General features: G+C 36.4%; 2 protein-coding genes across 3 annotated transcripts; both read right to left on the bottom strand.

The window, feature by feature from the left end:
* Window positions 1-68: 68 nt before the first annotated feature.
* Window positions 69-22374, bottom strand: dhx30 (DEAH (Asp-Glu-Ala-His) box helicase 30). 2 transcript variants are annotated; one of them, XM_051876257.1, is made up of 20 exons: window positions 22165-22374; window positions 21941-22068; window positions 20994-21104; window positions 20447-20601; window positions 19706-19814; window positions 18214-18363; window positions 17259-17411; window positions 15517-15987; window positions 12660-13043; window positions 12462-12537; window positions 6860-6964; window positions 5740-5915; window positions 5095-5301; window positions 4825-4906; window positions 4241-4434; window positions 3971-4121; window positions 2270-2427; window positions 1735-1838; window positions 1259-1398; window positions 69-735 (listed from the first exon to the last, which is right to left on the bottom strand). In XM_051876257.1, exons 1-20 carry the CDS (start codon window positions 22337-22339, stop codon window positions 446-448), a joined length of 3519 nt encoding a protein of 1172 aa, XP_051732217.1. In that variant the 5' UTR covers window positions 22340-22374; the 3' UTR covers window positions 69-445. The 2 variants fall into 2 exon arrangements, with proteins under 2 accessions (XP_051732217.1, XP_051732226.1); XM_051876266.1 differs by having other exon boundaries at window positions 21941-22088; window positions 22165-22318.
* Window positions 22375-24063: 1689 nt separating this feature from the next.
* Window positions 24064-27589, bottom strand: zgc:113293 (uncharacterized protein LOC550593 homolog). Its single transcript, XM_051876894.1, has 5 exons — window positions 27278-27589; window positions 26674-27018; window positions 26126-26428; window positions 24944-25054; window positions 24064-24607 (listed from the first exon to the last, which is right to left on the bottom strand). Exons 1-5 carry the CDS (start codon window positions 27315-27317, stop codon window positions 24591-24593), a joined length of 816 nt encoding a protein of 271 aa, XP_051732854.1. The 5' UTR covers window positions 27318-27589; the 3' UTR covers window positions 24064-24590.
* Window positions 27590-27960: the final 371 nt, after the last annotated feature.

Raw genomic sequence — 27960 nt, 5'->3', positions numbered from 1 at the left:
CTACGGCAAGTTTTTGTGCCATCTAGTGGTTAAAAGGGAAAATAAAATAAAATGCGCCTTTTGCCCAGTTGTACCTTACATCTTTCATTGCTTTAATTGACATTATTTTAGTATTACAGTGGTTTTCATACACCCTTAGACACAATTCTACAAGTATTTGTCTCTCAAACATTCAGATTTTATTCTCCATGAAATATGTTTGTGCAAAAATGTTTTACATAGTATACTAGTGAAAAAATATCACTGTTCTTTTAACTTAAATAAATTACTTTTAATTAGTGCAATTTAAGCAGTTTGAGTCAACATGCCCCAGACATGTATGATTGTGTTCTGACAGGAGAGAGTTTGATCCATACTACACAATCTTTACCCAGACTGTCTTCAGCTGTTTGGCTGGAATGGAAAAACATCAATGAATTTACAGTACCACAGACATATGTGTACATTAAAAACCATCAGCCTTGACATTGTCTGTGCTGTTGTTGAAGTCATCCTGATCACTGCTAGCTTCTGAATCTGTGTTATTCAGAAGGTCGACTAATAAGCCAATAAGCTTAGTGTCCTTCCAGCTGTCTAAGCTGGAGTTGGATTCACATTCAGACGGTCGAAGATTGCGGTGGATCATGGCCTGTAGGGAAGTGCGCAGGTCCCACAGTAACTCCCAGACGTGAGGAGAAAACTCCCATCGTATGAGTGTATGACCTGGTAATGCCACCTCTACACGATCTCCAAGAACTTAAAAAATAAAATAAAATTAGTACCACTGTATCCACAAAACGTTTCAGAGCAAACATGCATTGATAAATGAGCTTACATTATATTTCAGTATGAAGTGAATAATATGGAAGCTTGTTTCCACCACGGAATAAAAAAAATATAGGTAATTGCGACTTTTTATCTCACAATACTGAGAGGAAAAAAAAGAAAATAATAGTAAGAGATAGTAAGAATTGCAAGTTTATATCTTAAAAGTCAATTGTGAGATATAAACACGCAATTGTGAGATGTAAACACGCAATTCTGACTATTTCTCGCAATTCTGACTTTTTGCTCAAAATTGTTAAATATAAACGTGGAATTGAGAGTTCTAAAGTTAGAATTGTGAGATATAAACTTGCAATTGCAAGAAAAAAAGTTTAGAAAGATAAGTCGCAATTACACTTTTGTCTGTTTTTCTTCTGTGGCGGGAACAAGCTTCCATAGAATAATTATCAGAATCCTAGATCCAACTGTCTGGTGATGGCAGGGATTGCATTACCTCTTTCGCTGAGGTCACAGTCTGTCAGGAGCAACAAAGCGAGTGGATGAACCACTGAAGAGTCTCTAATGAAGACTTGACCATTTGATTTCATAGCAGAGAAGAACGTGAGCCAGCGACTCGAGATACTCTGATTTCCCCTAAATGACACACAACATTTGACTTCAACTTAACAGAACAACAAGAATCATGTTGCTTAATCTTAGGCAAATGAATCTGCAATGAAGATTGTGAAAGTAGCAGTAGCAAAAAAATAAAAAAATAGAGAGAGGAATAGAGTCAGGATTCAGGATAGGACTTTAAATACAGAATAAATCTCTCCTGTAATGCCCAATGTGCCATGCCTTAAAAAAAAAAAAAAATTTCTGTAGAAATTCATATTACAACAATACAAACAATAAAACAGCAATGTCAATCTATCCATTTAGACCAGCAGTTTTATTAATCTCTCTATCTGACTCTATACATGTATTTACCTGTTGACAGAGGAGCGGTGCAACAGCACAGGGGTGCTTTCTGTACGGTAGGAAAGATTTTCTGGCCGGAATCTTCCACCTTTTGTTACTGTGCCTCTTTTCACCTGGTAAAGTTCAGATATTTTATTAATGGATATGCACCTAGACAGAAATTGTGCCTGATGCAGATAGGCAGTTGGTTTTTTTTGTGCTGTGACCAATAATAACAAATCTGCACTGCTTTGCCTGTTTTATAAGGAAATAGAATTTACACAGTGAAACTATACGCTTCAGGCTTGCACTAGTCAAAACAAAATTGACTAGTGCAATAGTTTTTTAGTTAATGCACTACTTTTCATACAATACTTTTCATGAATCGGTTTGAATCTTTATAAACAACAACAACCTAAAACGTCTGAAATGATCTTCTTAGAAAATAAGTATCATATAAATGCCTGATACTATACGTGTGTGTGTGTGTGTGTGTGTGTGTGTGTGTGTGTTCTGCATACTGTATACAGTATCTGAAAGTGTATATATGAAATGTGAGTGGTACCTGTATGAGGTTAGGATAAAGGCCCGCAACCAGCACTGCTTTAAGGAGCTGCTCCTGCTGACTGTGCTGGTTCAGATGAGAGGAGAGACGCAGACATTCAGCAGAATGTTCCACCAGTCCAGCATCAGCCAAATTTTCACTGAACTGTTGCATCAGGCCTGTTTAAGAGACAGTTTTCTTTTTACTATGGCTAAAAATGACTAAAACAGCATCAAACTGAATAGGCATTTTACACTACATCTTCAAATATGCAATTTATGGCCACTGCACAATTTATAAAAGGCAGTGAAGAAATGTAAATGCATTCTCCGTCTGAACTTTAAAAGACATGTAAGTGAAGGTTTTTACTCATCCAGGTCAATTCTGGCAAAAATTTGGCTGAAAACAAAACGTTTTCATTCTGCCACAGGTTCAAGATTAATTTTACATTACAGTTTTGTTTTCTAGAATGGTTTTTATGGTTTTATTTTTATTTTATGGACCCATTTCCATTTTATTATGTATTTTGGTTTCAGTAAGTATAGTCAAGGAACTGGTTGAAGAATCAACAAAACATTGCCAGAGTTTAGATTTATATCTAAAATTACACTTTTTCATTCAGCAGCTGCTTTCATCCAAACTGACTTACGCCAAAGCGATCTGCACAAAGCAGTCTCACTCACTCATCTCTATTTATCTGTCTTTCTGATTTTTGCAGATATCAAGACATGCCTTGATTCACAAAACAGTAAAGTTTAAGTGTATTTAAAAGTTCTGGTTTTATGCCACATTAAAGTACAAGGAAACATGTTTCCTTACATGGACTCAGCATGCACCTGTATACTCATAATAATGATGGCCAAAGCAAGTTCATTTTGTGTCCATCTTTGTTTTCAGTATCAGTACATCACCATCTGCAACTCATTAATTAGCAGTCCATATAGTGTATACATGTGAAGAGTTTCATGTCAGCGATTCTTGACCAACTGACTAGTGAAGCCACACAGATGCCCACCATGAGTGTGAGCATCATACAGTTGTGCTCAAAAGTTTACATACCTCTTGCAAAATGATTATTGGCATCATAAAAATTGCATGCATTTCTTATTTAGTACAGTCCTGACTAAGGTATTTCACATTACAGATTAGTCCACAAGACAAAAGAATAACCGAGGACAAGTGACCCTTCGCAAAGAACTGCCACCCTTAGTTACTGTTGCTACGTCTAACAAGCCATGGCGCTCTCACGCCACACATGTTCTCACACAGCAAAAAATGTGTCGCGGAGGAAAGAGGACACTGACAACGCGCCGACAGACAAGACAGAGCAGGTTACTTTTGGTATGAAACAAAACTCACCTTTAAAAATTTTCCATTTTTTAAGAAATTCAAACAATAAATACAGTTTTGTGGCTCTTTAATGTGTCATGACAGATCGCTGTAGCGAGTCAGTTCAAGCGGTGTGTGAACCAGTCACCTCTTCCTACTAGTTATAGCACCAAATATACAGTACATGAATGAACATCAGAAGGTATGTTGTTTCAACTGACGTCAATACACACCATTTTTCAAGTTCAAGTCCACCAACGTTAATCTACTAACTCTCCTGTGTGGTTTGTTTGTTGGACAAAATGGCTGATTCTGTGTTATGATTGGTCAGATCACCTGTCAATCAAATTCCAGGCGAAGGGTGAATTGAGGGACTCGTACACAATGTCTCACCATGTATAAACCGCAGACTGGCTCCGGACAGAGTATATTTGTCCAGAAACTCCTGTTTACTCTCCTTGCCTTGTTGCTCTTTCCAGCTCTGAACAACACGACTGAAGACCAGATAATCACTGCAGCTGGAACCACTCAGAGCTGTCTTGGCCTACAGAGAGGAAGAGTATATATTAACACAAGAAAGTGAACTCATGCAGAAAAAAAATTGATACATGAGTGAATGCTACTACAGACAAACAGAATCAATTCTTCAAGTGGCTCACTGACCTTTGAGACGAGGGCCCGGTTCTGCATGCTGTTATAGAAGGGATCTCGTGTCAAACAGGCTGCCACAGACAAAATGGGAAGAACACAAGAAAACAGAGCCGAGAGAACCAAGACTTTCCCCAACCGTGGGTCACATGACATGCAGGCCACGCGCTGTCCCAGTGGAGTCAGATTCTCTGAGCCGTCCAGCACACCTGAGTGTGAGAAAAGCAAGAGTTTCTACACATGACAGAACAGCGACATGAAAAAACTTATGGTTTTTAGTCCCAAAAAAAAAAAAAAAAAAAAAAAAAGTACTGCTAATGACATCTGTTCAGATCAACAATCATGCAATTGTGATGGGGTGGTGAAATGTATGTGTGTGTTTATCAATTATAGCATTGTGATTCATGGTTTAAAATGCATTTCAGCATTTAAAGCAAGGATATTATCGTTAACTAAAACCTAAACTAAAGCCATGAAAAAACTTTACTTGAAATAAAGTAAGTAATATATAAAAAGAAAAATAATATATATAGATCATGATGTAACTAACATGAGGGGGTTTTCTCCATCTTTTACTGAAAAAAATGAAAAACATTTACCAATTTCCATTAGGTTCTTCACAGCAACTTTCACTGCTTGTCTGTCTGGGGAGTCAAGCACTTGTGACAGGAAGTCCACAGCCTACATGAGGAAGAATAACTGTTTTCAATCCAATCCAATAAACTGATCTTGACACACCCTATGCAGAGAACTGACAAAATTAAGCCTCTTTTCTAAATTTTAAAGCAAGTAGATCGAAACCGCTATTCTGTAAACACAGTGACAAAAAATGCTTTTCCAGCAGATTTTAACATTGTTTGCTCCCTCACTTTGCTATCTGGACAGTGAATCTTGGCTTGAATGACCACGCTCTCCAGAGGGGTGCGCAGGATTTCAGGGATGGGAAACGTGTCCATGCTGTCGAGCTGTTTTCGTGGGAAAAGGTGGTAGGCATGTCCAGGTTGGCAGCGGCCTGCCCTTCCTCTTCGCTGAGTAACGTTTGCTTGTGAAATCCAGACCGTGTTCAGACCAGAGACCTGAGAACACAGAACACAGCACAACAATCATCTTTAAACGGCTTTACTCTTAGTGCTATGGGAGTTTCTTAAAACTTTAAAGTCAACATGAAATCAAAATTGACAACTCTTGTTTTTTTTTTATGGAATATTGCAGTATTTATTATAAATTATTTATCCGTGCACATCATTATTGTTTTAAATTCAAGTAATCTTTAATCAAAATAACTTCCCCAAACTCTTGTAGCGACAACTGTTCTCTGATGCAACCTGTCACTCACATGAGATCCACCAATAGCAAACCACACCTATTTAATCAATTCCACATGGACAAAATCAAGTCCCGCCCTACATTTGTTCTTGTTTGAGAAGCTGTTTCATTTGGATATATGTCACAATAGGGAAGAAAAGACTAGCGCAGCTTCCGTTTCATATCAACTTTAAAGCAGGGGGAAGGACCTTTGTTCTGGGGTCGTAGTTCTGTTCTTTCTGAGAGCCGGCATCTACCACATGCACAATGTCGTCTATGGTGATGGACGTCTCAGCGATGTTGGTGGCCAGCACGATCTTTCGCAGTCCCTTTGGAGGGTGCTGGAACACAGCTTGCTGCTCTGCTACAGCCATACTGGAGTGCACTGCAGTAGAAACAGTGAAAGCATGTTCTCAAAATGATTGGCATGTATTTCATAAACAGATGAGTAATAAAGTTGTTATTTTTGTTTTGTTTTTGCGCACAAAAAGTATTCTCGTCACTTCATAACATTAAGGTTGAACCACTGTAGTCACCTTGACTATTTTAACAATGTTTTTACTACAAAACTAATGGAGGATAAAAAACTTCTCGGATTTCATCAAAATATCTTAATTTGTGTTCTGAAGATGAACGAAGGTCTTACGGGTGTAGAACTACATGAGGGTGAGTAATTAATGACAGAAATTTCATTTTTGGGTGAACTAACCCTTTAATTATGCGTAATTACATGCAACAAATCTAAACCAAACCCTAACCCAATGGTAAGTACATGTTAATTAATATCACTCAGTACTTAAATGCATAATTACACTATAGCGACACCTTAAAATAAAGTAATCACATATTTCTGTTGGCTGAAACCTGGAAAGTTCACATTTTAGCACTTCCATTTCCATCATCCTGAAGTCAATGGGTTTTTGGTTAAATGCTTGAAATAAGGTCTGTAGTGAACACAAGCTCAAGATATTTTCACATTTTATTCTACGATATGAAATACATCAGTAATACCCCCTGGTGATATTTTTAAAGCTTTTACTTGTCTTGTAAAAAGTGGTTGCTAACATAACATGTGGCTAAATGTGACTACAGAGGTTGTCATTAAACGTCATCAGCCAAACAGGTAAACTCATCTATTCACTAGTCGATTTTCACATCCTTGTTGTGGTTATAATCATGCTCTTGCAGACTATTCTAACTCAAACTTTGCAACTTGTGCATTTTAAATAAAGACTGAAAGAGCTGCTGAAAAACACAAGCTGTCGACCACTAATTTGTGTGGTGTGATCTAGAAAGGTCCCAGGATCTTCTATAAGATAAAGTGCTTACACGGTAAAATCATCTGTGAGCCTGATCTGCAAGCAGCTTTTTCTTCCAGTTTCTGTTGTACAACTTTAATGTCTTGCCATCCTGGGAGGAAACACAACACAGCACCTGGAACAGAGCAAACACAGTTAGTCAGTATATAAGACCAGAGAGAAGAGCAAAAGCTTAAGCAGACACAAACATTTAACATCTGATATGAAAGAATGTGTATTCTTAGAAAAAATGTGGTTCTATATAGAACCATGGGTTCTTGACTTATTAAAAACTCCCTATGCCAAAAAAGGTTCAATATAAGGAGAAATGCCATAAATGACTGCATAATACCTTCATGTTTAATTGATAATTTCTGAATTAAAACAACATTAATCAATTAAAACTAAATCCATAAAATGATCCCATGATGGGAACCACTAAAAGGTTCTATTTATGAAGCGCCTAACAGAAAGAACCCTTTAAGCTTCTATGTAGAACCTTTTCTTCTAATAGTGTGGTTTGTTTTCAGGAAACTCTGCCATTTGTGTCCCTTTTAATTACTACTGATATAATTAATGGGGGGAAAAAAAGAGGCACTAAACTTATATTATACTTATATTATTTGACAGATGTGGTTAGAGTGTAATGCAAATGACAAAAAATATAATATAAAATATAAATTCCACTTCATCTGATTTTATTTGCATATATCCCTGCGATAAACATCAATATCTTCATAAACAAGATTGACCTCCATCCTGTGTGAAGGAGACTCAGATTTGAAGGAGACACAAATATTGTTTGACTTCATGGTTTTAAAGCAAGTTTCTCTTACAGTTTTCATTCCTACTGTATTCTTATTATGTTTACTTAGGCCGACAATAATTCTGACTGAAATAAAGTGTAATGTGATGTGATGTGGTGATATCTTCTAGTTAAATGAAGAGTTAAAAATTTCTGTTCACCAGAACAAAATAAATCACAACATAAAGATGAGTAAATTACAGGATTTTGGGTTTAATGGTCACTTTAAAGGAATTATTATCCACTGACATTTAGTGCAAACCTGAAACAATTTGATTTTTTTTTTTATTATGTGCAATTTCTTATAAGGCACACCACAACTCCACTACCTAATTTGTCATATACAATTATATTAATGCCAAACTTACTGTGGAAAAGTTAAAATAATGTAGCAACTTGTGTAGCAGGTTAGGAATAAAAAAAGCCCTGATATACCCCTGATATATTCGAAATCGAAGAACGTAACTTGTTAGTGTGATGTCATTTCGGAAAAAAAAAATCATGCCAAAATGAAGTTCATTTGGTGTTCATTTCAGGATTTCAAAACAGCTTGCCAAAGCGAACTTTCAGGAAAAGTTTGTTCTGGCTGGTAAACATACAATTGTATAAAACTACAATTGGTCTGTGTGGCGATGACGTAATAGGTAGGTGTGGCTCTGAGGCTCCGCCTTATTTGACATGGAAATATTCTCTTGTTCATTTCTTCTGTTCAGTCTACACTGGAGAGCTGCTTTATACAGGGTTTTTGCAGATATCATCAAATCTAATTTAATACTTTTTAATGTCCCTCGGACACCCTGTTTATAGTAGAAACTGAAGTTGAAATTCTAATTGAAAGAGACACTGACAATGTATTTTCATGTTGAACACTGTTAAACTGCTTTCTAGCAATCTATTGTATAAGAAATGCTATATAAATAAGGGTGTACTCACACTAGGCAATCTGAACCATGCCAGAGCACGTTTAACCCCCAAAGTCTGGTTCATTTGACTAGTGTGATCGCTCTGTACCGTGCCCTGGCGCGGTACGCATGTAGTGTGATCGCTAATCGCGCCGGAGCAAGGAACAGCTACTACTCGTGTGTGCTACTGTCATCATTATGACAACAAACATCTTCTTTTACTACTTGGATGGTATACTTTTCAATTAATTTGAGTATATTTAGGTTTATAATTAGTCTGGATAATTAGACTCGGTACAAGACAACTATGCCTAGTGTGAGTACACCCTAGGGCTGCACGATTAATCAATCGAAATCGAATCGCGATTTGGCTTAGTGCGATTATGGCATTGCAAAGGCTGTGATTTTTAATTATATAAATATATACACAGGGTGTTAGTGAAGAGCTGCTCTGTGATCAGTAGTAAATGACGTTCCATCTGAGAGCAATGCATTAGAAAAAGCAACACACGTCAAACATACAAACTTTCCAAACATGAGAAGCCTTTATGAACTTCTTTTCTAACAAAAGACAACATTTAATGTATTTTTACTCCAAACTCACTTCATAACATCAGTTGAGTGTTTGAAATAGCATTTTGATTAGCATTGGTTTATAAATATACTTTATTATTACAGAAATACCCAAGAAGGCTTGAAGAAAACATATAAACCATGTATTGTTGTAGTCGTCTGTTTATTTTATTCATGTTTAATCAATCAAAGCGTTTCTACCTTCTTTTTATTCAGTCACAGCGATAGCAGCGATGACCATTGGGGATTTCCTGGAACAGCGTTTGTAGTATTTGGAGTATCTGCTCAAGGGCGCACTCCGGCGTCCAGTATGAAACAGACATGTTTAGCGCCAAGTAAAGCTCACTCAATCCTATTCAGGGTAAAAATACCTGAATAGGGTATTTTGGATGCAATATTTTGGACAGTGGATGCATACGAGTTAATATTAAATACATGGACTCTTGATATTAAATATGTGGATTTTTGATTTTGCATACCTCCTGACAAGAAATTATTGAGACAGATTTTTATCATAATAATATAATATTTGATAATAAATCCTTAGACCTTTCTAATGATTTATAGACATACTGCTTGCATGTTAACAGGTAACCCCACATTTTTTCATACAAGTTTTAAATATTATTTCTAATTATTATAGTTATATTTATAATTAAATACTAATGCTAAATACTTTAATAATGAAAGTTATTACAATAGTAATATTTCTTATTTGGTTTAATATTTTTATTTAGCAATAACGATAATAAATATAGCTGCAAGCAGCAATTACGGGGCCAAGCACAAAAACGGCACAATAAGCCAGTCAACATGGCTGTCAGCATCAGACCAACTGCAACAGTGAACAATTAAAGACCTATTAAGATCATTTTAGGCAAAAGAGCTGAAAAATGATCAAAAATGAGGATTTACTGGTACATCACTTTCGACCAATAGGTGGCGCTGTGACCAAATTAATGTGGTATGGTCAAAGTGAGGTGACAATGACACTTGCCAAGTTTGGTGTCAATATTTCAAAGCATTGCAGAGATACAGACTCAGTGATTTTGGCATCATGCCTCGAATTCGTTGCTGCAGTATAGGAAAAAGGTTATGTCTATCAACATGAAATCCATAGGTTTTTGCCGGCATGGTCTGAAGATGATACGATTCAATTTTGGTGAAAACTGGACCAATGGTCTAGGAGAAGTTTAAAAAAGTGTGATTTTAAAGAAAATCAAAGTAGTGGAGACTTAGTTATGCTGACTATGGCAAACTTGGCATCAATGTTCTCAGCATGACCCACAGAATCTAATAAGACCAGTCTCATTACAATAGGCCACATTTATATAAAGCTATTAGCATTTTTTAAATATTTCATTATAACATTTGACCACAAGGAGGCGCTGTCTCAAAACCTATTGTGTACCTTCAGAGCATGGTGCCGATGGCACATCCTGAGTTTCGTAACGGTACATGAATGCATTCATATAATACAGCATTTTATATCATAATACTGCATTGTAGTTAATGGAAATTTCATGTTTTGTTCAATTATAGTGCCACCAAGAGGCACAATCCAACCAATTTTTTTATGTGTCCTCAGGGTGACCCCATACATGCGTGTATTAAATTTGGTGCAAATATCTCATTTCGTTTTGGAATTATAGACATTTATATGTATGAGATCATAAAAAATGACCCATGAACAACTTTGTTTTGATTTTTTTGCCACTTCCTATCAAAATTTTGACATTTGGGCTGAGACACATAGTTAACCAGCTTAGGTTCCGTGTTTCCTACGCTGGTTTCGTCTCGATCGGACTAACGGTTTCAAAGATATTCGCAATCGTTTTTTAAGCGCTAAATCACCACGCCGCACAAACCGTAAGTCAAAACCTAACATGTTTGGTATCGTTGGACTCGGCAAGGATTCAGGAGTCTAAGGATGTGACTCACGTGAAAATAAGCCAACCAGATCAAAAGTTATAAGCATATGAAAAAAAAAAAATCTCCACTAGGTGGCGCTGGTCTGAAACTTCTCAGGCTCCTTCAGGGCATTGTGCTGATGACCCATACCGAGTTTCATAATGATACACTTATCCGTTCATAAAATACAGCATTTTAGCACAAAATTCAAAATGGCCGACGGTCAAAATGGCCGACGGTCAAAATGGCCGATATGGGAAAATTGGATATCATTCGACTCGGCATGATGCCCCGAATCCAATGAGAATTTATGATCAGAGGAAAAAATTTTACGGTTCAAAAGTTAGTAACATAAACATGAGTGAAACTTTGGACAGCTGGTGGCACTAGAGGGATTGAGTTAGAGACTCCAAATTTGCTATGGAAACAGATCAGACTGTCCTCTAACTGTGTGCCAAATTTCATAACTTTCCCGCAAACAGTTCTATGGGCTGCCATAGACTCAAGATCGGAAGAAGAAGAAGAAACGGAAGAAGAATAATTAAAAAGAACGCCAAATAATTAGTCAAAATAATATATTAGCACAAAATTTCGGGCCAAATTGTGCAGCCCTACAAACAAGCAAAACAAGCCTGATATTGTTTATAATGTTTTTTTTTCATTTGTTTTATAAAATCGCATTTTAAATCGCAAATCGCAATTTTAACCAGAAAAAAAAAAAAAAAATCGCAATTAGATTTTTTTCTCCAAATCGTGCAGCCCTAGTACACCCTAAACGTGACGTGACTTCACTGGAGTGCCAAACTGCAGAGCTCTTGCAAACATACACTCTAAAAAATATGTTGGCTCAAAAAAATAAATAAAATTAATGCAACAGTTTGAATCAATCTTTTGAGTTATGACAACTTTGAATTAAATTATGTTTAACCAACAAACTACACTGAGTTAGTACCTTCACAAAGTCTCTTTAGCCCAGTAGTAACCACAAAAACTTCAACATTACAGAAATTCTTTTAAATGCCAAACATAACAGCATTAAACACTAACAGGTCTTTCCCTTCACTAAAATAAACAAATAAAATAACATTTATTTTTAACATTTATTCATTATATTATTCTGCAAAGCATGCAGGAAACTGGAAAGCCACTACGCAATTTCCAAAGTTATCAAGACAATTTCATTAATTGAATAGCCAATCGAAATTAAAGTCAAGAGTTCATGTCATCAAAAGCAGCAGATATGCACTTCATTTTATTTCAGCTGATTTCAATATCAAGGACTAATCCATCTTAAAATGCATTTACAGCTGGCCTTTTCACAATCTTATAGCTATCTGATCAGAGAAAATGCATGAAGTGACAAAGAGTAAATACTGTAGGCCCAAAGATTATCACATCAGCCTAAAATGTTCTGATTTGTGCACACTTGAAATCATTTTTACCTGGCTCTCCATATCTGTGAATATGGTCTATCACATCAGCCACCAGATCAAGATCAGGAGCGACGTCATTTTCTTCCTTGAAGGCAAAAAATAAAAGCAAACCTTTTTAGCCGTGGTCTCCACACAATTTAAAATTCTCATAAACATGAATCGTACAACCAAACCAGAGCCTTTATTTTAGCCTTCATCTGAACTTACCAGTCCGTTTCTCTTCTCCCTGCTCTTCTCCAGTAACGGTCGACCTATCTCTGTCATCACCTCCTCCAGGTACCTCGCCTGCACTGGATGCATGAATCCAGGCACACGCACCACTGGGCAGCCGCCAAAATACTGAGACAGCCGCTGAGTGTCGCCCGTCGCGCTCATCAGAACCACTCGCAGCTCTGGATTCTCTTTCAGGACTGAGAGCAGCAGGGCCAGAAGCAAGTCAGTATTGACGTCTCTCTCATGGACCTCATCAACTACTACATGGCTGATGCCCTGGAGACTGGGGTTGGACTGCAATTTCCGCAGGAGGACGCCGACAGTGAGGAAGAGCAGAGCGCCACCGCTACGCTCAGGTGGGCGTGATTCAAGACGCACCTGTAAGCATGAGAGACATCTGTTTTAATGCTTAACTTGAGGGACAGGTGACTTTTTCTATCCTAAACACAAACTTTAATGTGGTGGGCTAATAAAATAATATGCTCTAAGGCAGGGTTATCATAGTTAACTAAAACAAACCATTTATAAAAAAAACAACAAAAAAAAAACACTTTACTTGAAATCAACATTTCTCATTTTCATTTAGCATGTGTATTAAAACAAGTAAAACAAAAGTTATTAAAAACTAGACACATTTATTAAAAAAAAAAAAAAAAAACTAATAAAAATGACAAACACAACAAAATTACTAAAGCTTCAACAAAAATTAAAATAAAAACATACAAAATATAAATACAAACTATAACAGGATCTCAATGATACTAAAATAACACCACTCTGAGGTCATGGTACTAGTTTTTGGAGCTTCAAGTAAAGAAAAAAAACTTCACATTTTCACATTTCTGGGTTTCTCCATCAGTTGGGTAACCGTCTATAGTGGTGAATGGGAGACAACAGAAAAATAAAACTTTTTGTATTTGCATTTGCTCCAAAAAAAAAAAAAAAAAAAAAAGAAAGAAAAAAACATGATTGCATTTCCACAACTTTCCAAAAGAGGGAGAAAACATATTGAGAGATTGATTACAGCAGTCAGAAGAGAGAAAGATTTTCTGTCACTCCCTCAACCATTGTATTGTAAACATCCTCGCAGCAGTGTTAATTAAATTTTTGTCATTTACTGCTAAAGGTAATAAAACAAGTATAGCATTATAAATGTATATACTTTTTTTTTTAAATGAAATATGAAAAATGCAATGTTCATAACTGTGGAAAGGCATCACAATCTATGAAAAGGCTCCATTCAAGTAACTGCAATACACACTAAAAATAAATAGTAATTTATCATCCTTAAAGTCAAAGAGCGATTAAGTCAGGGGTGTCCAATCCTGCTCCTGGAGAGCCACTGTCCTGCAGAGTTCAGCTCCAACCCCAATTAAACACACCTGAACAAGCTAATCAAGGTCTTACTAGGCATAGTAGTAGAAAATTCCAGGCAGGTATGTTTAGGCAAGCTGGAGCTAAACTCTGCAAGACAGTGGCCCTCCAGGAGCAGGTTTAGACACACCAGCTTTAAAGGGTTAGTTCACCCTAAAATGAAATTTCTGTCATTAATTACTCACCCTCATGTTGTCCCAAACCCGTAAGACCTTCGTTCGTCTTCGGAATACAAATTAAGATATTTTTGATGAAATCCGAGGGTATCTGATCCACACATAGGCAGAAACGTCATTGCACCTTTTGAGGTCCAGAAAGGTACTAAAGACAGCGATAAAATAGTCCACGTGACTACAGTGGCTTAACCTTAATGTTATGAAGCAACAAGGATACTTTTTGTGTGCAAAAACAAAAAAATAATTTTATTCAACAAATTAGTCTGTCCCCTGTCATACTGCTACGTTATTTTCCTTGCAGAGGTTCTGTGTTTACATCCGAACGCCAACTCATTATTGGCCGGCTCCTGCGTCAGCATCACACGCATGTGTCGTGCTGCTCATGTGACCGGTGTTCGGACGTAACAACAAGCTCTGCAACGAAAAAAAGCATAGCAGAATGACAGGGGACAGACAAATTTGTTGAATAAAGTCGTTATTTTTGCACAAAAAAATATTCTCGTTGCTTCATAACATTAAGGTTGAACCACTGTAGCCACGTGGACTATTTTATTGATGTCTTTAATACCTTTCTGGACCTCAAAAGGTCCAACAACGTTGCTGCCTATGTGTGGATCAGATATCCTTGGATTTCATCAAAAATATCTTAATTTGTGTTCCGAAGACAAACAAAGGTCTTACGGATTTGGGACGACATGACGGTGAGTAATTAATGACAGTAATTTCATTTTTGTGTGAACTAACCCTTTAAGCTGTTTAAAAGAATTGTTTTGAGATATTCAGCAGCCCTTGTTGTATTTGTGAACTACAGAGAAATAATAAGAAACTGGATTCAAACATGTTCAAAATGTTTTTTGCTTACTTATGTTTGGATGTTTGGACGTTCTTCTGTTTGTCTGAAGGATAACTAATGTCTCAGTGAAACTGAAGTATTATGCTGTACATCCGCATGAAACGTGTTAATAAAAAAGAAAGAATGGGCAGGAACTTGGCTTCTATCCATCAATTGTTGATTGGACGTTGAGATGTGGGTGTTGCCCTTAAAAATGGAGGTGTCAATAGGTGCGGGGTTTAAGCCGACTAAATGATTGGTGAAGTCCTGCATACGTCACCAGATAGAAGTCATTACACCGGAAGATCCAGTTAAAAATTCAAGGTCAAAAATTACAACATTACAACTCGTACTAATATCAAATGTATCACATCATAAAATTAACACACATTTAAAAAATAGATAATTTGACAAAGCAAAAAAGCACATATTTCTAAAAAGACTGAAAGGGCCTAAATTATGTTCTTGCCTGGTATCCCACACAGTGGCGGAGAGCAGGTCCCATCTCCTGCGCTACACGGTGTGCCACAGACACAGCACTAATCCGACGAGGCTGTGTGACCAGGATGTTGCATTTCGCCCCCTCTCCACTCCTAACGCACCCCTCCAACAAGAACCGTGGAATCCGTGTGGTCTTACCGCAGCCCGTCTCTCCGGCAATCACAATGACTTGTGATGATTTCACTGCCGCAAGCACGCTCTGTTTATAGGAGTCCACCGGAAGCTCCACCCCTCGTCCAGGCCCCGCCCCCATCCACAGGCTGAGAAGGTGGTCACTGAGACTGTCTGCCTCCTCGGGGCGCAAAGTGCGGTATGGCTTATTGGTAATAGCATCTGTAATGAGGTCGTCATCATCATCATCTGTATTGATGGAAGACGATTGAACTGAAAGCTGCTCCTCTTCATCCCATAATTTTTGAACTTCAGCCTCCACTGGATACTAAAACAGATATCAAAAAGTTATAACGCTACAAAAATGTAAATAATTTGAATAAAAATATATTTTGTTTTACTGCACTGGTGGATTTTTTTCACTTGTTTTAAACTTCTGTTTATCAGCTAGGTCCCCTTTTCTTTCTTGTCTATTTCTGGACCATTTTACTAAACATTTTTACATTATTCTTGATTTTTCAGTTCATAAAAAATATAAATACGATTTTTTTTTACTTAAAGTGCCCCTATTATGCTTTTTCTAATATTACCTTTCATGCAATGTGTAATATTGCTGTCCGTGAATGTAAATGATCTGCAAAGTTGTGAAGCTGAAAGTGTACGATATTGACAATATTGTCTCTCAAAATAAAAAAATGGACTCTGAACAGCCTAAACGAGTCAGGAATTGGAATCCCACTTCTGTGATGGCTGCACGTCACTGGGTAAAACATTTGCCTAATACCCGCCTAGGTTCTTCATTGGCTGCCCGTGAACAACGTCTACTTAATGACAGACATAATGATTGCTATTTATATCAGATAAGGTAAAATAGTGGAAACTATTATAACTTGGCTAGTAGGTTGTTTATAGCCAATTTAAGCCAAATAGGTCTGGTTTAGAGACCTATTGTTACAGGGCACTGTTACCAACAAAAAACACTCTTATGTGAACCTAGTCAATGCACACCAAATGTGATGCTACGCAAACTAAACGCATTCTGAAAAGCCAGTGTTGATTCTTGTTTCATTACAGGTACTGTCACTTTCACTTTTTGCTTGCTAACTAATTTCGCTTGAGGTTCATTTGTTGTGACTTCAAGCTACTATGACACCTTCCAATCCATATAGAAGTCTGACCTTCTTTCCTTTATTTATAGATATGACGAAAACACCTGGCCGCTCTAAAATATAACCATATAGGCTTGCAATATTGATTCAAGGTAAAGCAAAAGGAATTAAGATGATGGGTTTTATGATGTACACGCTCATTATTTAAAGTTTGTTAATTTTGGAAAAAAGTTACATAGTGTAGCTTTAACTCTAATCAGAGTTAAAAGTGAGACTTAAATGTAGCTCTAGTCGTTTTATTGAAAACTTGTAATTTAGTGTAATACTTGTAATTAAATTAAACAGAGCTCATATCCAAACATTCATCCAAATAAAAATAATTTATGCCCATCTATATTCTAACATACATAATTATGAAATGCTTATCCATTATGTACCTGGTACTAAGTGAAATACCGATCTGTCCAATGTGAATTCTTATGCATGTCACCTGTGAGAGGTACTCTTGAATCCTCTGTTCTATATCCTTGGGTATTTCAATACGGCAGGGTCGCCTGTGCCTCTCGCCAGCTTCACGCACCTCCTCTTGATGGTACCTGGCATGAGTCAGAGGGTTGTTCTGCTCATCCAGAAGCTTCAGTTCCTGTGGGCATAATCATATCAGTCAAGTAGTGAATATCAGTACTGGTGCTAGATGACAAGCACACTACTTCCTTTTGAAACAGGAAGTAAGGGTTATCAATAATATGTCACAACTATGGAAATTGATTCGGTACTTAAAACTGCTAGTGGTATTATTACAAGGAGACGTTCAAAGCTGCGCTTCTGAGAATGGTGGAGCATTCATGCCATCTCGGAAATATGAAATTAAATTAGATTAACATGTTTGTTAGTGGACATAACTTGTATATATTTCTGACAAGATGCAGCACAAGTGTGGCACAGATCAGAGCAACATTTTCTGCAGCGACAGCACACAAAAATAAACACACAGTGCGACCTGTGTAGTCTGATTCATCAACAAATGACTCGTCAGCCTGTTAACTGTCAGCTGGTAGCGACTAGCGAGATACTTGGCTCTATTTTTTTATTCCCTTTTTTCCTTGTCATATCATTAATTAGGTATAATGTGAATGCTTAAACACTAAAATATGAAATTCGACACTGCATAACTATGGAAATGGCATTTAAAATCTTTAAGAGACTCAATTTTTGTGACACAAACTTCAAATTTGGAACAGCATGGAGAGGCATATGGCTTTAATTTTCTAGCAATTTTAGAGTCCAAATCATGTTGTAAAATATGTATTTTGTATAAAATAAATAATGTTCAGGACATTTGCTTGACAGTAAACTAACTTCTATAACTTTTTTTACACATTAATTGTTTTGAAGCTGCTTTAATTTCCGCAATAATCTGCTGAGTGTTTGCCCTACACACCAACCTTAAACCGGAGACAAGCCAGTGCTGCTGCCTTTGACTCCGCTTCCAGTCTACGACGGCCATGGGCTGTAAAGGTCATCTCCTCCGGCCAGTGTAAGGTCAACTCACATGTCTTTACCTTCCCACCAGTAGTTCTGTACTGAAGCAGCTCCTTCACACGGAAGAACGGAGAAACAGAAACACGGAGGAAAAAAAAGAAAAAATTGAGCGAGTTTACATGCACGTTCTTAACCCGATTATGCTTACACTGACATTACATGGGGTCATGTAAACGTGTTAACCCGTTGTCCTTTATAGGAAGTAGTGGTTCAGTCAAAATACTGCTTACTTTTTAACATCACATCTCACATAACACATGGAATTATTCTGATACACAAATGATTAGGTTTTGATGTCACTACAACAGAATAACTTGATTTTTTAAAGGGGTCATGAATTGAGAAATCAACTTTTTCTTGAGCTTTTGATAAATAAGAGGTCATCGTACTATAAGAATATCCTGTAAGTTTCAGAACTGAAAACTTCCTTGTTAGTCAAATAACAGCTTTTATTGACACCAGGCTCATTGAACGAATTTCCCTACGAATGTGCCCATAGGTGAAACCCCTCCTCCGCAGAAGAAATCAACGCCTACTTCAACGTTGCAACGTTAGCCCCGCCCACTGGCATGTTAGTGAGATGAGGAGAGAAGAGCAATACAACCGGACAAAAATAACATTACCTTTCAAAGGATCCTTATGCTAGGAAGCTGAAGCTGTCAATCAAACAGCACAAGTTTATCAGTGACTGAGTTCTGGACTCGCGCCCAAACTCCTGTTTTATTCAACAAATCTCTAGTTATATCGCGTTTGCACGGTTAGTGACGATAAAAGCATTTGTTAGTGTGCAGAAATTGAGTTGAAATGACAAGATCACTGCTTTCATGCGCTCAACAACATGTCTGTGATCAGCTACAATGTTCATCTCTGCAACCTTTTATGCCACAATCTAAATATAATGCCAAAGATCTAAATGTAATGCAGCACTTTTCACGATTAGTTAACCTTGAGAGCTGTAATAGTAAAAACGCGCTAAAAGAAAGAGTAATACTTGGCTATTTCAAATGTAAAGATGTTAGCCAATCACAGCAGTGGGCGTTTACACTGAAGACACCCCCTTAAAACAGAGCATTCAAATAAGAGGGCTAAAATCAGGGTATGAAAAATGCCTTTTATTTCTAAATTATGACAATTTTTGATGTAAAAAGCATGCTAACATTATAAGTGCACCCCAGAAAACATTATAAAACAATAAAACAACGCAGTTCATGACCCCTTTAATAAAGTCTTATAAACACGGTTTACTTGTGTTGCAGGGTTACTGGTTTGCATATAAACTGGTTAATTCAATAAACTGATTTTTGGGACTTATGAGCTTAGTGATCTGTATGTAAACATGCTTATTTTGTCTATTTGTCAGATGTGTGTGCTGGTCAACAACAGTTTCTAACTCACTCTGACTCTACTGGATGATGTGGCCACCTGAATGACACTACCAAGAAGTGCCCTCGGCTTTGGAAATATGGAGAGTGCCTCAGTCACTGTTGGATCCTCTTCTATTGGCCTATAACATATCAAATATCAGATACAGATGGAGATCATACCAAATGCACAGACATGTACAACAACTATATATAAAATAGTGTGTCAAATTTATGTGAGAGTAGTATATTGAATCATCCCTGTCCACATTCCTGCATTAATGGGTCTAGATGGCAATAAAAATCACTGACTAGCTTCTGTTAATGTTGAAAATACCTTACATCCACATGAGAAACAATTACCCTCCAAACAGGGCACAAGTCCCAAACAAAATGGGGTACCTTAGGGATCTGTGCTTGGCCCCTTTCACTTTTTGAAATACGGAAAAATCACTCGAACATATTAATTAGGCACATTGCTATGCTTACTACATAACTAACAAGTGCCCATCCTTGCAAGCATATTCTGTCAGTGACATATTCCAATGTAAATTGCATTAGATTGCACTACATATTTATTGTCATTTAATACTTAGCATGTTGTGTTTACTGTTTACATCATCTGTACCCTGTTTGTACTTCCAAAGTGGACCTGTACTAGTCTAAGTACTTTATGATTTAATGACTACAATCTCATTTGTATGTTTGGATGACTGGAATGACAAACTTGAAATGATAAACTCAGATGCAGTATTCAGGAAGAGTATTAGATTACCCTTGGTCTCTTTCCTTCCATGTTTTCTTCTGGAAAGGCAGAGATTCAAGATGCTCATGGACAGACACATCTTCCCAGACAGATGTCTGCCTGCCTTTCTGTCTTGTCTTACTTGTTACTGATGGTTGCTTTCCTTGACCAAGGACTCCCAGCTCCTAAAGACACAATGCTCAATTGTCAAGATTACTAAACCTACAAATAGTGCTGTAATCATCTTTTTTTGTAAACAGCACAGGAAACAAACCTTATTTGTGAAATTACTTTCACATTTTAATGGTTAATGCTAAATGATATACTTAAGAGTTGCAGCAAGAAACTCTTCATCAAAAACCTTCATTATGGGTTCATTATGAATTTCTTTATTCATTATGAATTTGAATACTGTTTTCCATGCTCTTTTCATGAAATTACAATGAATGAAGACAGCTTTCGAGCTTCAAAAATGAAGCAAAAGCACAATAAAAGAGCAGTCCATTCAACTCAGTACACTAAGATGTTCTCAAGATTATCTTAAGAAGTACTAAAGAAGAATACAGCTCATACTTACTCTGAGTTTACAAAGAGCTGCAGCTGCTGCTTGACACTCTGCTTCCAGTTTACGAGACCCAAAGCCCTCAGCCTCCATCCTCATGGGCCAATGAAGAGTGACAGTTGCTCTCTAAAAGACATTGTATAAAAGTGCAAGTGTACAAAAAATACAATGGTATTACCATAATCATCACACAGTAGCATTTCATCAAACAGAATATGCGGCTTCATTTGAATGAGCTGTCCAGACCAGGGATTTTCAATCTTTTGGATGCCACAGACCCTAAATATATGATCATTCCATTGGCGAGGGACCCCCATCCTAAAATTTAAAAGGCAGCTATAAATTATGTATTAAGACCCAATTTATATTGTAAAAAAATAATGTGTAATATATTATTTGGAGAATATTTAGTTTACTTTTTTTACTCACTATGGCACTGTACACTACAGACGTCCGAGAGAGAAAGAGATTTTTTTTTTTTTTTTTTATCTATTATAACTCAATTTAAACTTTTTTATTATTTATTTTATACTTTTACTAATATCACATGTTATTCTAAACAATTACTTTTTTTTTTTTTTTTTTTTTTATAAATTTGTATTTTAATTTGGTTTTTATTTATTTCAATAATATTATTTTTGCGTTTTTATTTCCTTTTTTTTCTCTAAACATTTCCCCGAACCCCCGTTTGAAAACCCCGGGGCATTCCAATATGCATTCATTCTAAGAGTCTTACAAGTTAGTCATCAATTCTTTTTTCTTTAAGACTGTTCATATAACGTTTGAAAAGTCAGTTACATAAAAACGCAGATTGGTCTAATCTGATACAGAAAAGTAAGACGGATTACCCCAAACTAATTATTAGTTGGTCATACTAGCTCTTATAAGACACAGTCTTAACATAATGGCAATGTTTATGCAACTGGCCCCTGCTGGCCAAGGGTGCGAAAGCTGCGTCTAACCTTGACTTCTCCATCAGTGCAGCTGTACTGGATGTACTGGGACAGATCAGACAGACCCAGTGATTTGGACAGTGTGGCGTACAGGAGGTTCTTTGGTTGAGGAAACTCTCGGAGAAGATCAGGACGACCTGTACGCAAATTTGCGACACTGTCAGAAATAAAAAAAGCTCGTATTGAGAATCATTAGTCTTTTGCATGATGTTCGCCGATCTCATACATCTTACCTTTGTGAAGTGTTTCCGGCGGAGAATGGCGATGTTTATGGATGACACCGGTTTTAGTCCTATACGAACTTACAAAAGTCCAGTTTGACCAGATGTCTTTATTAATTTCAAGAGTATTTCTCCTCAAAGCGATGAGTGCCCGAACCGGCATGAGTACTGCACGGGACATCGCCATGTCTAAATGTCTTCTTCGTCGCTTTTTACGCGTAACCTGCTGGCGATTAGCGCCACCTATACTGAAATGAGCGAAGTTGAAAATTAATGTTGTTCAAATGTGGAATTATATACAAATACATAAAACAAGATCCACAAATAGATGTAATTGTGTTCTATTTTTTTTTTTTTTTTTTTTTTTTTGTATACTGCCAAACAAAGTAGGCTTATTGCTCCAGTACAATGTAGCCTACTCAAATATTATCTATAATAATGAGGATCAGTTGTTACAGAAAGCATACTACATTGTTGCATTATGCACCTTAGTACAGTATCATAACAAACACAATTATGTATAGGTCAACAAAATCTGAACATGGGGTTTAACCAGAGAAAATCATGACAGAGAAAATGACCTTGACTAAAATTTTGATCTGATCTCACTCTGAGGTTTGCTGTACCCTGTAACCTCACGTCAATCAGCGGTACGGTCCCACATATGGGATTTTTATTTCTGTGCCCCTGGGCGTACGGTCCCACATATGGGATTTTTATTTCTGTGCCCCTGGGCGTACGGTCCCACATATGGGATTTTTATTTCTGTGCCCCTGGGCGTACGGTCCCACATATGGGATTTAGAACGTTCAGCGACGTCACATAACTGCCAGATTCAAACTGTGTTTTCGCGCTTTGGCTGCGAGACGGACGTGCATATATCACAACTATGCAGTGTTTTCAGCCACATAATGTTTTTTTTTTTTTTTTTAAGGTTTCAGATATTTACATACGCATAAGCACCAGTAAAATAATACATTTAGAGTTTATAAAATACACACTGGTGTCAGACATCAGTGGAAGCAGCAATAGCAATCCATTCAAATATAATTTGCCGACATTTATTCATATCAGACACACATAATCGGCCTAAGTAACTATAAAGTTTACTCTATTATTCTTCCAGTTCACCAGCCACTTACTTGCATATATTTCGGGAGAAACTGATGATTTCACCTGCTGTAAATCCGACTGAGAGGACTCTGCGAACTGCTGGGCAAACTAAGATGGCGGCGCCCATCTCGCGTTATAGATCAAGATAAAGTTAATTTATAAAGGCTTTTAAACGTCAAAACACACTCACTTATACATATTTGAGAATCGGAATATCGGTTGATGACATGGTAAGCAAGTTTCGTGAATATTTTAAATAAAAAAGGAAAAACAAAATAATAACGATCCATCTGTCATACAGTGTTATTGTGGCTGCGTTCAGCGTACGTGACACGCATGACGCGTTGCCATGGAAACAATAAGGGCAAACGTTCTAAAATAACGGTCGCTTTAAAAAAAAAAAAAAAAAAACTCACTCTGAGGGGTCAGTTAGAATATTTTAAACTCACGCTTGAAAGGGTTTTAAAAGTCTATTTAATCCAGTTTCTCAATCTTTTTTTTCCCCTTTTCTAAATCAGATGATGACTGAAATGCATTGATGTTCAAAGGCAGGCAATCTGAAGGTTACTTTGTAATGTAAATATTAGTCAGATTTCAGCTATAGGCAAGAGAGCAGTGATTAATCAAAATATAATACAGAACAGAATTTCATTGACTGAAACGGATTACAAGGATAATTATAGTTAAAGTTTACCAGTGCAAAGTATGCTGCTTTGGTGAATCCAAATTCTGAGGTAAAAACGAAGCACACTTCCATGCAGGTCACAGTATCACTTCATCAAATGACAAAACTCAAAATGTTTTTAAAAAAAATAATTTATTTAAAACAAACTCAAGCTTACAACGAAAATACAGACATAGGTACTGAGAAGTATAAATTAATAAACAAATATGTTTTTCCTTTAGAACAAAAGCAGAAGTACAGTAGCTACTGAAACTGCTAGAATCTTAATAAAAAATATCTACAAATGAAGTTGATGTGTTTAAATGAGGATTAAAACATCTTCAAGTTTCTCATCACAAAAAGTGAAATCAAGCAAATCACATCGCTTTAACTCTTCAATCAGTGGCATTGAAAGCACATAAGTTAAGATCAACTGAAGGATTTTTAAAAACTGTCTGCATCAGACCACCATTTTCATCATGTCTGGATGGACATTCTGAGTGATGGTGACAAAACACTCATGAACAGACTTCATTTTAAATATTCTACTAAAAACGCAGTTCATAATCACACTAACCAGAGAGCTTCAGTGTGTGCTATAATATGGTCTCTTCATCCCGTCTTTCCGCACACATTCTGTATTTCATCCTAACAGTTTTCTTTAGCAATTTTCATCAGCTGGTTAAAACAAACACCAAATGTTAAAAGATAAAAAAAAAAATAACATTTTACAAAAAATTTTTTTCCTGTTTTAAACATTGATAATAATCAGAAATGTTTCTTGAGTATCAAATCAGCATATTATAATGATTCCTGAAGGATCATGTGACACTGAAGACTGTAATGATGCTGAAAATTCAGCTTTACATCACAGGAATAAATTACATAATATATTCAAATAGAAAACAGTTATTATAATATTTCACAATATTACTGTATACTGTATTATACTGATAAAATCTTACTGACTCAAACTTTTGAGCGGTAGTGATGTTTACTGAATGTGATACTTACTCTTTTGTTCTGCTTTTCCATGTTTTCGACAGACACAAAATATTACAACTGTCACTGTGAGAACTACAGGAATCAGCACCAGGAGCACCAAACAGTAGAGCAATACGTTGTCTGAAATGATAAACAGCTTGATGTCAAGCACAATAATAGGTCCACCAAAGTAAATATGAATTAAACCATTGCTCCATTGCAATTCTGTCATTTTTTCACCCTCATGCTGTTCTGTACTCATATGATTTTCTTTCTTCTGCAAAACACAACAGAAGATTTCTGAAGAATCTTTCAGCTGTTCATTGGATTTGGGTTTTGTACATGTGTTGATGAACAAATTGAGTTTAATTTTGAAACACATTAACTATTATCCACCTTATTTTTAATGTAAGATCAGGCTCAGACATTTGTACCCTGAATGTGTGAGGCTTCCGATGTCATTCGCTTCTAGTTATTTCATCTAAAAAATAAAAAAATAAAAAACACACCATGTAATGCAGCTTGATGTTGCAAACTGGTATTTGTTATATTATTTTAATTTATTATCCTAATCATAAACACACTGGTTTGCCGCGCACACATTTTTAACGTTTACTGCACTTTGTTATTCTAGTTATTTACCTATAGCGGCTAATGAATTAGAAGTCTTGCACATTCAAAAATAGCTTAATTCTGCATTGAAAAATAAGCTAGATTGTACAGACAAAAATACTTGAAACATTCTTTAAATATCTTCTTTTGTGTTTCACAATCATACGGGTAAAGAACAGCATGACGGTGAGGAAATGATAACAGAATTTTCATGTTTGGATGAACTGCTCTCTTAAAAATAATGGTTTCAAAAGAAACATTGCTGGTTCTGCAGAGAACCTTTCAGTGAACAGTTCAAAGAACCTTGTTTTTTCTTAGTGTGAAGAACTAATACTCTAAAAGAAATTACATTTTTGGAATGGAAAGGATCCTTGGATGTTAAAGGTTCTTCATGGAACCATCAATGCCAATAAGGAACCTTTATTTTTAAGAGTGTAACCCTTTAAATCGCATGCACAACAGTACAAATATCTCTTCTAAGCTTTCGGTTAATAAAGCTTAGAAGAGACAAGTACAATAAAGTACAGTACAGTCTAGACTGAGAAGAGTCAGTCATGTAAGAGAAAAGAAAAAGTTCTGAATAAAACACTGCTGACATACCTGAAGGTGGCTGGCAGAGCTCTGTAACGTTAAGCAGTGTAGTCTGGTTGCTGAAGGGATTGTTCACCACACAGCTGTAGGTGTTTTCATCATGATAATTGATATCCAGAGGTAAAGACAGGTTGCTGCTGAAATCAGAACCACTGACGCTGGAGACTAAATTATTGCCTTTGTACAAGGAAAGCGTCGCCAGTGTCGCATTCTTCACAGAACACATCAAGGCACATGCTGGACCTAGAGATCTTTCTGACGCCGTTGAGTTCTGTACAGAGACACTGCTGATGATGGGAGTGGGCAGAGGAGCTGGAAAAGAATGAGAGAATAAATAAGTAACAAATTAAAAGTAGAAGTATTTTTCATTCTTAGTTCACATTTAACAAATGTATTTAGCTAACTAATGTTAATAAAAGGAACCCTTATTTTTACCAATAAACATAATGATCTCAGAAAAAAAATCCATCAAAGAGACTTACATATCCAGTGACTTACAAGAATAATAAAATGTATTATCATTACAGTTGTGGACATCTAAAATATTTATTTCTCACCATAGACTTTAACACTGAAACTCTTAAGGGAAGTCTTTCTGTTGTTGACAATAGTTAATTTATAAACTCCAGAGTGTTCATATCTGGTGTTCTTAATGGTCAGCGATCCAGTATGTTGGTCCAGTTGCAGACTGTCTTTAAATGGTACTTGTTCATTTACATATACAGAGAACATGTAGGCCCATTTGATGATTTCAGCTATCAGGGTGTCTGGACTGTCAGGTCCAAACATCCACACTATGTCATCATTTCTCTTAATTGTTTCAATATCAGTGTCCAGAGTGACTGAATCTCCCACCATAACTGACACTGTTTCAGTGTTATCTGTCTCTGCACCAAACACACCTGGAGAAACACAAACAGCAAAATCAGTTAGCTTGTTATGAAATCGTGTTGTCATCAATGACGACTAAATTTTGCTGAGGAAACTTCCTAATATTAAGCTTCAACAATAAGATAATTTGGAGGAGTAGGCAGTTTGGTTAACTTATGTTTGATGTCATTAAAAACGACAGAAACGATGAACAGTTTCAAATAGGTAACACAGAGAGAAAGAACACTTTTAAATTAAGAAACTGTAATAATATGACATTTTTTAACTTACCGACCAGTAAATACAAGATAAAGATAGTCTTGAAACGCATTGTCCTCCACAACTCCAAACAGTCTCTGAAAACTTGAGGTAATCTGTGCGTTAAGAACTGCTCCACACCTACTAAAGTTGGTATAGCCTACTGCTTGTCGAAATGTGGCTCGTGGCTAGCGCTATAGCTCATCGATCGAGCCAAATGAATATTGTTAAAGGCGATAGGCTACGATTGTCGCGTGTAAAAGGTGAGATGAATCAATACATCCATGGTCGGCACGCCCATTACCTTTCGTTCCGAATTACTCCGACCAGATTTACTAGATACAACACACTCTTTTCATTACTCCCATAGTGTACGATTGCAGATATATATATATATATATATATATATATATATATATATATATATATATATATATATATGCTTTTATTGAACATTGATGAATTAACAGATTTTGTGTGAAAATATATCATAAAAGTGGTTTGTTTTGTTTAAAAAAACTATGAGGTGGCAAGGTGGGTCAGAATGGGGCTGTTCAAAGTGTTGATACAAATACTTTAGCTAATATAATATGTTTTTAATAATGTTAATACTTGTTCAAAACAATCACTTTAGCAAAGTTTGTAGCCTACTATTTTCTGTTTATTTTGATAAATAAAAGAATTATTTTTTGTTCAATAAATATACTGTCATTAAA

This window comes from Ctenopharyngodon idella, chromosome 2 (genome assembly GCF_019924925.1).
Source record: "Ctenopharyngodon idella isolate HZGC_01 chromosome 2, HZGC01, whole genome shotgun sequence".
NCBI lineage: Eukaryota > Metazoa > Chordata > Actinopteri > Cypriniformes > Xenocyprididae > Ctenopharyngodon > Ctenopharyngodon idella.
This window is presented reverse-complemented; position numbering and strand designations above follow the sequence as displayed.